Below are 17,969 nucleotides of genomic sequence, written 5' to 3' on the forward strand. Positions count from 1 at the left end.
CTTAATAAACATGATTGTATATCTTCTTGGTATGAATAATAGTGTTATAGAGATGCAAAGAAGAACACTGCATGGCACATGTCTGTTTCATTAGCACAGAACAAGTAGGATGTTAAATCCCAGTTCATTTCATCCTCCCTGGCTATGAAAGATATGTACCCCTCCAATGGTTTCCCTTGCCCCTGTTATGGACTGTCATTATGCACGATTAACTTGAGTAGATGGTTCAGTCGTGCACTACCTTATGGAACCGAGTCAGTTCCAGCAGGGACAATTGCCTGCGATACCACAACGTTAAACACATTTTACTACTACTATGTAAATAAACGCAGAAGTAGTATATCCATAGAACTGACTGTTTCAAAGTTTACATGTTGTTAATTACGAATTCCTTAGTCATCAGAAATAAATCCATCCCTTGATTTTCTGATATTGCCATTGGTTGCACTAAGTTCTTTAAGTCAGCAAACTTTTGTGGCGATAATGAAGACATATCTGGAACTTGTACAACATTGTCTGTGGCTTCCTCTGTCCATAAACCTTCCTGACTTGATCCATAGAGTGAAATGTCCTCCTAGAGATATAGAGAACAATATTTATTAAAATGTGGTCTTTAAAACTGTATTTAAGAGAATGTCGGCATACACAAATAGTTTTTTTTGGAGTGCATATGCAAATAACCTAACAAAGAACTGTGTCAAGTTGTGTAGATACTCATAATATGGATCGATTTGAAAAGTGAAAAGTCTTTTGGCATTTGAATATGTCCCAGTCCATCATCGATTGTAATAGGTTTGCAAGCTGAATGATATAGATAATTATGACTTGTACCTTTAAGAGAACCTAGATATTTGCAATGTAACTCTATGAAGTATAAAGAGCAACGCCTATGTGGAAATAGATGCATAAATACTGTTATGTTCAATGAAACAGAGCAGAAAGTGTGCATTAACAGCTCTGAACATTTAGTCAAACTTGCCCCATGGGTTGTCTCGATTCTATGATATAATTCAGATTTCAGGCCTGAGGCTAATCAATTTCGGACATTCATGAAATTCTGGTGTGTACTTCACAATCAGAAAGATTGAGTTTAAGTTATTTACCTCTGAAATAAGATTTTCTCTTGTATCTATCATTTGACCCCCTATCCATAACTTAAGTGGACTTTTATTATTTTCAGTTCTACGTGGTCTTCTTATATTTGCTGCTCTAAAATCATCTAGATGCTTTTGAATTCTTGGTAGATATATGTAATGAAGTGAATACATGTCTGATTCGCTTGAAACATCTAACATATTTTGTCCTTCTAAATAGCAGAATATGTTATAAAAGTAACACACACATCCAGACCATAAATCACGCCAAAATCTTTCGATTCTGAAACAAAAATGGTGATGTTAAATAATTTTAATGCATACTTGTAATTTATGTAAAAAGAGGGCTTGTAAAAGAATTAGGGGGAAGGACATGTAGTTCTCATGTTATTCTTCTATAGTTATCCACAGCGATAATTCTAAATACATCATTTTGTTTAAATCTCCCTGACAGTTGAAAATCTAAGAAGAGTAGGCGAGTTATTGCCAGCTGTCCAGGCAAAATTTCCTTCATGGCATATGCCCGTCTTCGTTAGCCCAAAAAGGTCTCGAAAAGTAAGACATTGAACCCTATTTCATTTCATTTCGAACCCATGGTACCTTTATTTAATTGAATTCAACTCATGCGCAGGGATCTTTGCTTTTTACGGAAACTTAATGGCCCTAGATCTCCAAACCACAAACACCCACAACCAGAATCATACCCACTCTGCAATCCCGAGGTGACCGACCATCTAGATCTCGACACCCTAGACCACAAGGCCATCCAGCACAGAAAGTATTGCACATTTGATTGCTTTTCCATTAAACATTGAAGCACATGTCAATTGCTCTCTTGAATACACCACTGAGGGTGGGTCTCAAATCCATACCGCCAACCCGCCCAACCGGTATAACACCGATCCTCCGCTCACGGCTCACGCCGTTCGCAATCTTCTTTAAATATAACCAAGACACACGGATATGTTTGCCACAGGGAACCCCTTCGTGTTTGACACATTTCCTTAAATTTAACAACACCGGTTGGGGCGGTAGGGGCCGGTTGGCGGTATGGATTTGAGACCCACCCCACCACTGACAAAGGGAAGCCAGATGGTAAATCCTGAGGATCTTTCACGCCTTGGATTGAACCCGAGGCCTCATGGTCAGCAGGCACCGTACTCACTGAGCCACCACGGCTCCCAGAAAAAAAACCCTGAAGATCATACCTTTGATTATGCACACCTTGACCTGTGATATGACTACCACGACCAGCTCCCCGGTGTCTGACCATAAAATCTGCTAACCCTATGTTCTCGCCACCCTTATCCGATCTAACACGTTCTGGCAAACCGTATTCAGCAACAGCTTCTTCAAAACATTCTAGAACAGTTGCAGACCTATTATTGTCACTAACATTCAAAACTGTTAGTAGCCTTGAAAACCCATCTGTACCACCATGGATTACAAATCGCCAGCTGAAATGTTAAATTATCAAACCTTGGTAGAAAACTATGAACAGTAACATCTGCAGTTTGGCTTAATGAAGTAACTGAAGATATAGAACATATCTTTTATGATTGTGCATACAAAGTTATTTGGCATGAAATGTGTAAAATTTCAAAGCTATATTTAAATTACAATATTAAGATAGGGTATCTGATATACTTTTTGGTAAAACAGGTGATGATGATCTAGCTAACACTATTCTTTCTAATTATATACGCCAATAAGGGTCTATCTATAGATATCATGTAAATGAAATCATTCCATCAATATTGTGTGCTGACCAAGATATTTGACTATAAGACAATAATACAGAGATGTAGAAACAAACAAGTGAGAGGTTTAGCTCTAAATGGTCCCTACTTGAATGCTGGTTGGTTGAATAACAAATAGCTGGAAATATATTGGATACACTCAGAGGGCTGCATTGAAAACTATGGCGGGCCTGGGCTAAAAGTTGATGAAGGGCCCTTATTTAACTTAGCATGTTCTGCATTTAAAACACGCATTTGATTTGAAATTCATGTTCTTCAAAAAATTTCTTGGGGGCCCCCTAGATCCAATTCTTTTAAGTGGCCCCTGGGTAAATACGGCACTGCCCACACACACTCTTACACCCCCTCTTCAGTATTGTTGTAATGCAGTGATCTTGGGGCTCTATCCTCTTCTACTGTACACTGGAGCAATATATATTACACTTACAGTGGCTTGTATTAAAAGAAAGACAATCAAGTACATAATGGTACAGTACCTTATAAGCTTGTGATAGCCATCTATATGCCACAAGGAATTTGGAGCTTTGACACAGTATCTTCGCCTTCTTACCGGCAACAAGGTTAGTCGTCTGTACAGGACTCCTTCCAAATCAACCCTCCTCATAGAATTTCTTACTCTTTCCTCTTGAAAAGTGTATCCCTCACTAATTAGATGACCCTGGACACTTCTATAACCAATATTTGGCAAGCGTGATAATATATTTGTCACTAGATTGTCCAGCTGTACATCATCTAAAGTACTGTACTTCTTTAAAAGAGAAATACCATATTCATTTAGTCTTCTGCAAATTGTTCTCTTCGAGACATTATAAAAGTTCGCAATCTCTATCAGTTTAAAGTTTCTGTCAGCAAAATAGCACAACTGCTCTTCCGGAATGAACACTGAAGATGGCCCAACACTTCCAGAAGAAATATAGATTTTTCTCGGTTCACTAAATAACTGGGTCTTACGTACACTAACAGATAGCTCCAGTAAATCGAAAGCTCGACGTAAGTGCGACAAATAAACCTGCATCTCTTCGGCTTCACACTCTACACTGATTTCCGATATAACACCAGCAACAAGCTCCAGTTCATTCCGACATTCATTTAATACAGACGAAAAACATTCGCTAGGTTTGTTTAAACAGTTTGCTAACTTCAAAATCCGACTGTGTAACTCGAAAAACAAAAGGTTATCGGTCATGTTAATTGTTATAAAGATATTCTACAAAATCCCTACTTTCTATGCCAGTTATCGCCCTTTTAATGTGGCGTCGATCCCCTTCCATACATTCCGACATTCATTTAATACAGACGAAATACATTCGCTAGGTTTGTTCAAACAGTTTGCTAACTTCAAAATCCGACTGTGTAACTCGAAAAACAAAAGGTTATCGGTCATGTTAATTGTTATAAAGATATTCTACAAAAGTCTCTACTTTCTATGCCAGTTATCGCCCTTTCCCGGGAGACTTTATTATTGAGATAGCGATATTTTAAAAGGGGCGGTACAAGACGTGCATTCGGAACCACGCCTTGATGGATGTGACATGTGAAGAAATTACATTGGAAGAAAATACCGATGTCGAATTTACCGATGTTGATTATGCACTAGTAGAAATTACAACAGTTGAAAGATCAGATGTAGAAAATACAAACGTTACAAGGCGCATTTGTACATGTGTTTTTTCGTTAGTGGACAATACTTTTCTATTTTGTAAAATCAATCATGGAAAAATCATCAAAACAACACTTTCATATGCTGACATAGTAACTTCTACTCGTGTTTACATGTCTTTTAATGTGGCGTCGATCCCCTTCCATACTATCCTGCGATCTTTAGTGGATTATGAGCCGATTTACTTCACTATTTAACGATTAACTGGATAATCGAGACTATGCTGTTTATTGTACTGACTTTAGTAATGATGATCGAAGCTACGCGGAAATTTCAATCGCTATGTCCTCGGTTCTTAGTGGATCAATTTGAATGAAATTTTCAGCAAATTGCCTTTATATTATCTAGTTTTTTAACTATTATAGTGAGAACTGCCAACTCGTTATTGAATCTCCCATAATGTATCTTTAAAGATACATTATGGGAGATAAGATAAAGAGATGGCAGTTCTCGCTATAATAGATACAAACTAGATAGTGTAAAGGTAATTTGCTGAAAAGTTCAGTCAAATTGATCCACTATGAGCCGAGAAAGAAGCGGGTGAAATTTTTGCATAGTCTCGGTCACCATTACTAAAATCATTAATATAAACAGCATAGTCTCGATTATCCACTTTTTCTGATTTAATTATCAATGGCCGTTAGCAGCATATAGGAATCTAATCCAGCCAACATCGAAGGCTAGCCTTGACATCGAGAGTTTATTATGGTCTGGATAAGTTAATTAATGTCTAATTGATAATTTAGATAACATTTCAGGCCTAAAGAAAGACTTGTAATAAGCAGATTTTGCTCTTGCATAATGCATGTTTAAATAAAAAAAATAAGAATAATATAAAAACATATATTTTTAAAACATATATAATCAATTGGACGCAGAAAATGTGATCCATATGTAATGACTATAAAAGCCATCGCATAAAACCATAACAAAAATCAGAATCTGGCAAGGGGGATCAACTGTTCGAAACCGGAAATGGTTGTTTTATGGAAATCTATGTGTTTATGAAAATTACCATTAATAATAGCACATACAGTATTTAATGTTCGAGTCTTTTGTTTGTGACGCGACTATGTGGATCAATGAGTACGTGGAAAGATGAAGCTAAAGAGAGAGAGAGAGAGAGAGAGAGAGGAGGTGATAACCTTCACTCGACACAAACTGGTAATTTTGGGACTAACATATGGTTCTATTTATTTCAATAATTCGATTGCGCGTAGGGGTTTTTGGCAGTGGGACTAACGAGGTGGGACAGGCGACTCTACTCCTTGTCACTTACAACCGAGGAATCAAAACCACGTCAGTTGACTCAATGACAGACCTTGTGTTGCAACACGCACGCACTAACCATTCGGCCACCCACCCCCACTAAAAACAACTAATTTATGCTTTCTATACCTACCTGAAATTTCAAATGATACATTTTTTAAAATGGTGTTATTAATCGAAATCAAACATCGATCGAGGCATTTAAGTGACTTAACGATGAATGAAATGGAGTTCAACGTCTTTAATTTCTGAACCGACTCGGCTAATGAAGTCCGGCAGACAGTGTGCTATGAGAGAAGTGTTGTCCGAACAGCGGGACTACAGCCTATTCTTATTGTCAAAAAGTACTACTTTGTAATATTGAACTGTTTACAAAGTGACACAATAAAGCTCGTTTGCCTTCAACAAAATTCACTCACTGTTCGCCTTACTGCTTATATCGTAAATATGACACGATCTATTGTGTGGAATAGCTTTATATAACGTTCGCTTCCACCGAACTAATATCGCCGACAATGACACCGGCTATTCATATAAAGGTACGTTACGGGGCGTTATAATAAGTCATTCAAATTAACAAAAGAAATATACGTCATATTTTTCAATCAGGAAGTAGATCGATTAGCGTCCATTGGTAGACTGATAGATTGTAGATTATAACAAATAATTTTTTTTTAAGAAAGTGACCAAGGTGCTGGAAACTTTAAATCTGTTTAAATAGCGATTCTGTGATTTAACGTGCTGTTGTTTGTAGAAGGTTTAGATCATTAGGGTATGTCACGCTATATAACGGAATAGGTAAGTCACACTGAATATATGTGTTATATAACATACGGGACAGGCCTTGTGAGTTGGGGTATGGTATGGCCTAGTGGTCTAAAGTGACGTTTTTCGATCTCTAGCTGGTTTCGATCCCTGGTGTGAGCGTAGGTGGGTTTACTCCGGGTTTCCTCTAACAGGAAAGACACCTACGCAAGCGCATTTTTTAAAAATAAAAAAAGAATTGTCTTCGATATCACCGTCAGTGGAAGTGGACTTTAAACCCTACAAACAACATTGAGAGTGAGATAAAAGGGTCGCTGGATCGCAGTGTCACGGTTTGGCTTGGTTCTCGAGTTTGACTTAGTTCTTTGCGCATATTTAGGGATGGAACGATAAACCGTTTACGTGTCACGGTTATCTTGGTTCCCGGGTTTGGTTCAGTTCCTTATATATATGTAAGGATGGAACTGTCGAGATTAGATGATGTGACGGGTTGACTTGGTTCTTTGATTGCGTCCAGTTCCCTGTACATATGTATATACAGAACTGTTTCATTACAGCTTATCTGTTTATTGTTCTATGGAATCTATCTCACTTGGGGCTAAATTCCCAACACCACCCAAAAATCGGTAATTTGTACGTTGTTTATCACTAGGAAACCAATAAATATAAGCTTTAAAACGTGTTTCCGAATCCTTATAATTTATTATGTACGATATTGTGTGTATGGAGATGTGGTGGCTCAGCGCGAAAGACACTGGTTCGCTAGCCGGGAGGTCTCGGGTTCGCTCCTGGTGTTGGTTAAGAAAGTTCCTCGGGATTTTCCGGGTGGTTTTCCCTTGTCAATCGGGCAGGATAGATGGCTTGACATCGATAGTGTCTAGTCGTTTGGATGGGACGAGAACCCGAGGTAGGCATTGGCGTGCACGTAAAAGAGTTCTTGACAGTTGGAATTCGAAATAAGACTAGGCAAAATTTCCCCCATTAGCTCAAACGGTGCAGAGAAGTAGGACGTTTGATCCCATCCCTGGTTGGCCAATTACATTACCGGAAATTAAATATTGTTGTTTTTTTCGATCTTAACGTTCTTTTCCACCTAGCGAGACATGACCGACTAATGTTTCCTGATGCCAGGTTCCCAATATAGTGCGATGCGTTACGATAGAATTGTCCCAATTGAGTCCACGATCTGGTACGTGTAAATACGTTCGGATACGTTTTGATTCAACCAATGCGATGACTACGACTGACCTCAATATATGTTAAAGTAGCCAAATCTCTAACTCAGTATCATCCAAAGTCTTCGACACTGAAAACACGAATTATTTGTCAATTTGAATCAACATTGATGTGATCTTGCCGGGAAAGGGTAGGATTCTGATATCCAATATTTAACATCAAATAAACATTTTACCATTGATACACGAATCGTGTACCATAATGCGTTTCAGTGTCATTTGTAACAACGGACTCGAAAAACGAGACTAGACATATTTCACAAGTCATGTCAAACAGTGACGCCATATTCTTATCTCGAGAGCTTGCGCAATAAATACTATCGGTGTAGGCTGGAATACCCAGACGTTTATATATATTCATATTACATTATTATAGGCGTTGCGTCCGATTCGTGTCAATTTCTAGGTCTCAAATATTAGCGATTTAGCTCCTTTAAGACCCGATAGGATCACCACGATTACTCCACAGTTAAAACCACGACGACAATCGTGGCGCGAATCCTGCTAGTGGGACCCTACCTTATGTCAGGTTCGCACTGTCGTGTGATGCGTTACGATAGGATATATGATAAGACCTGACAGGATCACTACGATTACTCCACGATTAAAAGCACGATGTCAACCGTAGCGCGAACGGTGGTAGTGAGAATCTAACATTAGGTCGGATAAAGAAGCGATTAAGATGGTTTACCGATTCCATGTGTGCCTTTTGAGATACAGGGTTTAATAAACCATTCCAAACATCCACCCAAAGGCGTAGCTCCTGAGTACATTATAGTCTAGGGTAGTGCCGCTGAGCAGTTGACATGCGTACACAGACTGGCCCGCGTTGTCATCTACTAAGCTTAGGTTCTAAAGGCAGTCCACGTGTCTTTTATTTAAGTACTTCTATTCAGTTGCACCCTACATCCCTACAGTTTATAGTTTCACACCATGTCTCGGAATAAGCCCACTTCTTACACCCGAGTGCAGCATACGACCCTTTTTATGCATGAAATGGCATCAGTCTATTTTGTTTTACATCCAAATGCAGCGATAATACGTCCCTTTGACATGGAATCAGCCTACTTCTTACATTTCTGGATACAGACCTCTTCTATTATATTTACAACCTCAAGTCTCGGAATCAGACCATTTCTATATTTCCACAGCAAGTCTCGGAATACGTCGCTCTTTTGTGTTTAAATACATGGCATGGAATCAGCCGTCTACGTCCTACACCCCTTCAAGGAAGACAAGTACCAGTCTCACAACACAAACTCCAATTTAAAGTGAATTTAACCCCATCAAGATTTCCATTGTTCATCTAAATCTCTTGTTTTATCATGTTTCAGATATTGTATTGAGTATTAACTGATGATACAACAATAGAAATGGTAGGAGAAAGACTGTATACATCTTTGTGGATAACCCTTCTTGCTGGTATGTTGTGCTAGTCATAAGATTTTTCTTTGGTTCAAGTGACGCGGTTTCGATTGCGAGCTTGTTCGTGACATGTAAAACTTCGATCGTTTTCTCTCGATCCACCACCCCTACGTGCAAGCGAATTATTGAAACATAATTATGTTAGTCCCGAACGACCTAGTTTATGTTGAGTGGAATTTAAACGCCAAGAAAACCCACGAATTAGCACCTGTCGCGTACAAGTGTGGGATCAAAACCACGTCATTTGACTCAATTGCAGACCTTACGATTTAAAGTGCACGCGTTAGACCACTCAGCCACCCTGAATGATAGAAAACGTCCACCAATCATATTCCCTGTACTGAGTGTGCAGATATCAATGATTGTGTTTAGGAACAAATACTAAAATCAGTGAAATCAGTTAAACAGTTACATTGGAAATTGTGTATGCAAAATCTCGAGCATTCCATGGCATATCTGAGACACGACGGCTTCATGTTTCGGAAAGCCAAACGACCTCCTCGGAATTGTCCAGCCTGGTTTTGCCTGGTCAGCTGTGTAGATCGGACGACAAACCAATGGCACGTGTACACGTTGGCGGGAACGTACGTACAATAACCCTTGATGACGAGTAGGTATATCCCGTATACCAATCTCCGTTAGATCGGTTGATTCAGAAAAATGGGAAGTTAAACCCCATTTCATTTACGTTTCAATTCCATAATACAATTTAGTGATTCGCAAGGATCTTAATAAAATAAATAAATTTTAAAATAAAGTTGTCAGTAGTCCTCGGATTTTCTATGTAGTCCTGGACTAACGGTCATTTTCAATATGACATGTTTCAAAATCACATCCATTCATTTTCTTTTAATTCCAAAGTGACAATGTCCCTTCCTGTTTTATAGGGCTGGTTTCTAGTCAAGACTGTGACTTTGAAAGCGATTTCTGCGATTGGACAAATGAACCAGAGGCCCGCGCCATCTGGAAGAGATTAAATATTGCTACTGAAACACAGGGGACAGGCCCTGATCGAGGTCACACAACAAATACAACCAGTAAGTTTTAGAAATATTTAAATTTAAAGTCTATGTGAGGCAAATGTATCTTGATGGACATTATGGTGCTCTAGTCTGAGACGAATTGAAGTGGTCATACTAACATGAAGCGGAGTGGGTAATTGTGGTCCAGGCAGCGCCTAATTCATAGCCAAGCCATAGCCACATTAGCATGGAGCGGGGTAGGTAGTTGTTGCCCAGGAAGTGCTAATAACTGTCCCAGTTGTAAGCTATATGAGCTATTTTTAAAGCGGCAGCACGTTATTGCCTCCTCGCATCTTTAATCAGAGTTCAGGTACAACTGTCTCCGGACAGTATATATTCTGACATCTCTACATGTAAAACCTTCTCAAGGCCGCTTTTACCTACTGATCAAACTCGCCAGTGTGCCCCCAATGTTTTTAGGTGTACACTTGAAACAATGTTATACGCGTTCACAAATTGATTCCAGTGGGCCCCCAGGCACCCGTGATCCCTAGCGCAATGTCCTACTGTGCCTATTGGACCAACCATTCTTCGTACTTATTTGCATATTGTTTACTTTCGTTTTAGATTATTTTGCTTATTTAAATGTACGAGATTATACAGATGGAAACAACATAGTTATACCCAACATAACAGCTGTACTAGTCAGTGAGACTCTCTCAGTTAATTCTGATATCTGTTTTCGGTTTTATTATCATATGTACGGTGAAGCTATAAATAGACTATCAGTGGGTATTTTGAATGACAGTAAAAAGCAGCAGATGTTTTTTAAAACTGGAGATCAAAATAATGCATGGCATTGTGGTAGTTTTGATGTTCAGACGACAGTAAATACACAGGTACGTTGAAAAGCAGGTTTTTAAAGCCTTTTTATTTTGTTTCATTAAGAATGTGTACTTCATCGCAATCACCAATGATCACAGCCACCAGTAAAGCACCACCATCGTCGTCGCCGGCCGTCGTCGTCGTAATCAATCGTTAGCATTGTCATAAAGCGTCTATCATTATAGTATTGTCTATAGCATCAACCTCATTATTGTCGTCCTCCCCCTGTTCTATCATCTATGGTTTCAATGTTGGCATTAATAATAATAATATATTTATTTATATAGCACCGACAATTCAACTCGGCGAGCTGCTCTTGGGCGCTTTACATAAGTACAACTAATATAAAATTACAACAATCACAACACATTAATCCATAAAAAAGACGTAAATAAAAAACAGAGAACATTTTTCGTACTCAGCTAGAACCGTATTCCGTCAGTTGTATATTTGATTAAAAAGTTCGGTTTTGAGATAAAAGGGCATCCGTGCCTCGGATACCGAAAGCCACGGTTTCTCAGTGAGTAAAACGCTGACCAATCAACTAGAACATTCCAGGTTCGATTACGTGGCTTCTCTTTCCTCAGTGGTGCATGAGGGATAACCTGGCAAAGAACCGTGTCCGGTGTATATACGTTTTCATACATTTACACGAACGATTGTCAGTTTGAATTTGGTGCAAAATAGACCGAAACGCCGCTGTTCGGCCAAAATATCCCATCTAGCACACAGTGTGACTGTCTTCATTATCCCCGGTAGGTGCAGAAAGGTAGGATGTTAAACCCCATTTCACTTCATGATTGATGTATTTAAATAACTTTATTTGCTAGATCTATATTGAAGCAGTAACTGGTGAGAATATATTAGGAGATATAGCTATAGATGATCTGGAGATAATCCAAGGCAAATGTAACTGTAAGTATTAAATTATTGATCTGTTCAGCTTCGACATTTGTCATAAAATGAAATAACGTCCTGCTTTCTGCACCGGCGTTAAACCCTGTTTTTTTTATCCGTTGAGAGTCTCTGTGGCTCATTGGGTTAGACATTGGCTCGTTAACTAGGAGATCCAGTGTTCGATCCCAATGTTGGGCAAGAAGGGTCATCGTGATTTGTCGGCATCTTCCCCCTTGTTAGTGGCGCGGGACATAGGGCATGGCATGAAACAACGAATAGTCGTTCGGATGGTACGGAGAACAGAGGTCCCGCGTACCAATTGGCGTGTACATAAAAGATCCCACGATAGATGGAGTTCGTATATGTCCGTCTTCACTATTACAATCAGGGCAGAATAGTAGGACGTTAAAGATTTTATTTTACCTTTTAATTATCTGATATTTAACATTTTCGTCAATTTTAATTTTGTTAATCATTGTCCATCTACCATTTGAATCTTTTCAAACTGTAATGGCGTTCGATTATTGTGCTATGTTATTTGTTGATTGTTTCAATGCTGTTTATCCTTTCAAGCACCTTGCGGCACTACATCACCAGGCAGTGCTACGACATTACCAAGTAATACAAGAAACGTCCCGACGACCACTCCTACAACACAACCAGACAACTCCGAGACGACAAAAGATACCTCTAATCTGGTTTCAGGTACTCTATTAAATCATTTAACTATCCAATATATCAAAATGAAATGAAATGGAGTTTAACGTCCTACTGATGTTCTGCACCATACGGTTAATGGAGAGTGAGAGAGAGAGAGAGAGAGAGAGAGAGAGACTAGGTTATTTCGAGACTGACATATGGTTCAATTTCATTTCAATAATTCGCGTGTACGTAGGGGTCTTAAGCAGTGGGAGGAAACCGAAAGATCCGGGGAAAACACACGAAAAATTGGACAGACAATTGTACTCCTGGTCAAGTTAGAAATTGAAACCACGCCACAAACATGGCTCAATGACAGACCTTATGATCTAAGCGTACGCCTTAAACCATTCGTCTCTACACTGATACTGGTATTGGAAATGAATCGGGCTTTAACTTTTTACTTTTCGGCACCCACAGTGCTAACGAAGACGGGTATACGCCATACAGTATGCTCTTAGAAAAAATTAGCCGGACCTACTCTTATGTCAAATTCCAACTACCAAGGGATCTTTTACGTGCACGCCAATGTATACACGAGACCTCGTTTTGTCGTTCTATCCGATTGACTAGACAGCTTTCCTTCTCAGGCTGTTCGTCCTGCACCACTGACAAGGGGAAACCGCGCTGGAAAATCACGGAACTTTCTCGGACGGCACCGGGAGCGAACTCAACCCCTCCAGACTAGCGGACAGCGTCTTTCTCACTGAGCCATCGCGGTTCCTTAATACTGGTATAAGTCATATTATAGATTGTAGCATACGCCCTAATTATCTCTGTTGGCAGTCATATAAAGATACAATCGGGAAAATAAATCACAAAAAGAAATAAATTGGTAGTTTAATAATTTATTGGAATTTAATTAGAGATTGATTTCGGGACTTACAGATGGTTCAATTGTATATCAATAATTCGATTGCGCGTAGTGCTTTTTAGCAGTGGGCAGAAACCGGAGGACCTGGAGATAACCCACAGGGTTGGACAGGCGAAGTACTCCTTGTCACGTACAAGCAGGGAAATCGAAACCCCACCACTTGACTCAATTACAGACCGTCTGGTACCACGCACATGCGTTAACCATTCGGTCATCCAACCTTCCTTCAGAGACTAAGTTTGTTTACTGTAAAATTATTAAAAATCTTTGGTTATTTCAGATAATATTTTGATATATGCTACTACTATACCCATAGCAGTATTAATACTAATAGGTGTAGTAGCCTTCATCTGTTACAAGAACAAGTAAATACACTTTTATTATTTTCAAAGTAATACTATTGTTATCACCTAAATCATGTTCAATATTGTTATCACTTCATATAAATGACACATCATGTTCAATATTGTTATCACTTCACATAACCCAAATCATGTTCAATATTGTTATCACTTCATATAACCCAATTCATGCTCAATATTGTTATCACTTTATAGAACCAAAATCATGCTCAATATTGTTATCACTTCATATAACCCAATTCATGTTCAATATTGTTATCACTTTATATAACCCAAATCATGCTCAATATTGTTATCACTTTATATAACCCAATTCATGTTCAATATTGTTATCACTTCATATAAATGACACATCATGTTCAATATTGTTATCACTTCATATAACCCAATTCATGCCCAATATTGTTATCACTTCATATAACCCAAATCATGTTCAATGCTCAATATTGTTTGGTTTTTTTTAAACAATATTTTATTCAGAAATTGAAAGGGGTTGAGGAACAGGCATAGCCTAAATACAAGAATTAATATAGATATGTAAAAGGAATAAGTGAGTAAACAACAAAACAATAAAATGAATACTTAATCATCAACATTTTATATATACATATTTACACATTGGCTACGCAGTTGTTCATGTTCGCATTTTAATCGATATAGATGTTACACTGATCTTAAAACCTTCTGCTGCTCTCAAAAAACATGTGGACCTTTTCAAAGATTGCTAACGAAATATGATTGCTGCTTACACCGTATAACAGATTATGTGTATTAATAAAAATTCGGTGGTAAAAGATTTATAGATATTTTGCGTGCATCTGAGTGTAAGGAGCAATGTAAAAGAAAATGATCGGTATCTTCGAAGGAATGACCGCAATCACACTCGGGGCTGTCCGAAATATGTCTTTAGAATTTATGCCCATTTAGGTCACTGCAAGAGAGACGAAGTCGACTATGTAATATTTGATTTTTACGTTTGCCAAAGTTAAAACACGGTGGTATATTTTTATCTTTATCAGTTATTTTAGTTTTAAATTTACTTATAGAGGTCTCATTTTTAATATTTATATCAAGGTTATTCCATTCTTTTATGGTGGAAGGTATAAAGGATTTAGAGAATAAAGTTGTTCGACGAAAGTAATCAGTTAAATTATTGCTATTACGAAGAGTATAAGGAGTTTTGGAAAACTGGATTAAATTGTGGAGGTATGGAGGGGTTAGCTGATTAATAATTTTGTACATTATGATGAGTTTGTGACGCCTTCGCCTCTCTTGCAGAGTGATAAATCCTGTTTCTTCATATAATAACCTATGTCTGGTACCCTTCACAGCCCCGCATATAGTCCTGAGTGCATCTAGTTGTAAGTGTTCTAATTTATTTTTTAGTTCGTCTGTGCACCCATCCCATATGACGTCACAATAGTCAAAATGTGGAAGAGTAAAAGAGGTATATATAGTTTTCAAGGTATTTCTATTGAGGCGGTGTTTTAAAGACGTAAGACAATTAATCATTTTACTCGTTTTAGTCAAAATATTGTTAACGTGTTTGTCCCATTTGCAGTTTTTCTGAAAAGTCAATCCCAAATGCTTGTGTTGATAAACTTGTTATCACTTCATATAACCCAAATCATGTTCAATATTGTTATCACTTTATATAACCCAAATCATGTTCAATATTGTTATCACTTTATATAACCCAAATCATGTTCAATATTGTTATCACTTCATATAACCCAAATCATGTTCAATATTGTTATCACTCCATAGAACCCAAATCATGTTCAATATTGTTATCACTTCATAGAACCCAAATCATGCTCAATATTGTTATCACTACATATAACCCAAATCAATATTGTTAGTGCTTCATATAACCCAAACCAAGTCCAATATTTGCATAGTGTAAAACATATTATGGTTATTTTCAGCTTTCTGTATTTCTTAAATTAGTTAGCAAACAAAATTTTGCGTGTTAACATTTAACGGCGTTTTTGAAGGATAACCAATGGGTGTTATTTGAAAATAAAGAATCTTAATTGTTTGAATTTATAAAGTAATATATTTGTCAGTATAATTAAAGACTGATTAATGGCAGGACATTATTCTTACTGGCTCATTGTCGCTTTAAAGGACAATGTGGGCACTTTCAAGGACAATGTCGGAGCAGAACAGTTGACGTTAATCACCATTTCATTTCATTTCATTTATTGCCATTCTAAAGGACAATATTGGTGTCTATCAAAATTACATAATATGTTAAAGAACTCGTTAAACACATATAATTTCAACACATAGATTTTGCTGCAGTTGCTTCGTAACAAAGGTTTGACGAATCAGGAAGTGACGCATAAAAAGGACAACGTTTATCGTTACTGATTGCAGTAGAACGCGATACCAGGTGCCCACTCGATTTGCAGCTCACTGATATTTCATGTGAAGACGACGAGTTGTTATATGAAACCGTGAAAGGATATCAGTCCGAAACGAAATGTTCATAAAAAGAATTGATTGTCATGAGATCAGAGAAAGCAATGAAAAATTTTGTGCCATGACTAGATTCTGTGTCTCGTGCAAAATCAGCGTCACCACGGTCCTGCTCGTAGATCTTGAACCTTTTCTGTGGTTTGTTTGTTTGTTTGGTTAAGGGATTTTGTTGGCTCTTTTGTTGGCATGGGCTGTTTTCATTTTAAGGGACTGTAGTACATGTTATTATTCTTTTGACAGGAAGAAGCCAGAAATATTTTTACCTCCACGTTACGGCCTATACGGCCATCCGGTGTCAAACACACAATACCTAGGTTACGACCTTCCAGTAGAAGACGAAATCTACGATGACATAGATGATAATCGAATGAGAGAAAACCAAATTGATCTAGGCAATGCAGATTACGATACGTTACCCGAAGGAGACGGATATGTAAAACCCCAGCTACCACCTCCTCCACCCTGTGGTACCACCACCTACCTTCAGGCGATCAATGGTTCAGATCACCCAGACGATTCAGTCCGGTTTTAGTAATATACAAGACTGTTGACACATTACCCAGATACGATGTCTACCGTTGTTTCAGTGGCATTTAGTAATTAAACTTGAAATAAACAGGTCAAAATTCTGTTAAATATCATTGCTAAGTATATACTGAACGACGTTTCTAGTGGTCCATCCAACCTCGTGAAGTTTCTACTATATGTTAGTCTCAGAATATCCTAGCTCGTGTTTATATGATTATATTAATTATGATTTTAATTTAAATGTTAAAGATGCATTATGTACGATTTTGATAAAGAGTTAGATAATGAAAAGAGAATATATTGAAAATTTCATCCAAATTATTCTGAGCGAAGTTATGAACGTTTGAAGATGTAGCAACTGTACTTGACAGTCGAATCTAAGTCTCGATTATCCATTTTATCGTTAAGTATGTAAATCATGAAGTTATGGTCCGATACATGCCAATATCCGTCAAAATCGGATAGAAATTGTAATCTGTAGAGTGTCCACAAACAAATTACGGACGGACGGACGGACGGACAGGGGCGATGGCATAATACGTCCACATAAAAATGTGGGCGTATAAAAATCCGTTTTAGTAAGCGATTGGCCTACTGCGCTGTTGTATCGCTGACTTCATATATACAGTGATGTTGTATCCTGCTTATTTCTTATATCCTATTACGCATGTTATATATGTATTTATTAAAAAAAAAAGTTTTTTCTCTAATAAACTCAGTTTATTATTCAGTTCAGTTAGGTTAACTTTGGTATTTGTCATGCAATTTAAGAGCTTCCAAAGCAAAGACGTTGTTACTGTATGTATTATGTGTAAGATGCCTAAAAATAAATAAATTGGTTTTGAACAATTTTTTATTTATATACGCCAACATTTTCATGTAATGTCATCGTACCGGACGTCCGTTCACATATGTTTATTATAAAAAAATTCGCGGGTGATTTCGATGTTATTGAAATCGGACGGTAACTTCCTGTTAGGATTTTTCCATTACGCAAATAGTGACAGAGTATATCAGATGAAAATTGTGCACCCTCTAGATGTTACAATGCAACATAAAATATGTATATG

General features: G+C 37.8%; 1 protein-coding gene and 1 long non-coding RNA gene across 2 annotated transcripts; one reads left to right on the top strand and one right to left on the bottom strand.

Moving 5' to 3' along the window:
- Positions 1 to 14: 14 nt before the first annotated feature.
- On the bottom strand, positions 15 to 2,375 carry LOC126828871 (uncharacterized). Its single transcript, XR_007683272.1, has 3 exons — positions 2,303 to 2,375; positions 1,104 to 1,377; positions 15 to 574 (listed from the first exon to the last, which is right to left on the bottom strand). It is a non-coding gene; the product is annotated as an uncharacterized LOC126828871 (long non-coding RNA).
- Positions 2,376 to 6,409: 4,034 nt separating this feature from the next.
- On the top strand, positions 6,410 to 17,748 carry LOC126828845 (MAM and LDL-receptor class A domain-containing protein 1). Its single transcript, XM_050558892.1, has 8 exons — positions 6,410 to 6,581; positions 9,118 to 9,205; positions 10,096 to 10,245; positions 10,798 to 11,069; positions 11,886 to 11,970; positions 12,526 to 12,657; positions 13,806 to 13,890; positions 16,612 to 17,748. The coding sequence occupies exons 2-8, from the start codon at positions 9,157 to 9,159 to the stop codon at positions 16,901 to 16,903; spliced, it is 1,065 nt and encodes a 354-aa protein (XP_050414849.1). The 5' UTR covers positions 6,410 to 6,581; positions 9,118 to 9,156; the 3' UTR covers positions 16,904 to 17,748.
- The last annotated feature ends 221 nt before the right edge of the window (positions 17,749 to 17,969 follow it).

Source organism: Patella vulgata, chromosome 1 (assembly GCF_932274485.2).
Source record: "Patella vulgata chromosome 1, xgPatVulg1.2, whole genome shotgun sequence".
Taxonomy (NCBI): domain Eukaryota; kingdom Metazoa; phylum Mollusca; class Gastropoda; family Patellidae; genus Patella; species Patella vulgata.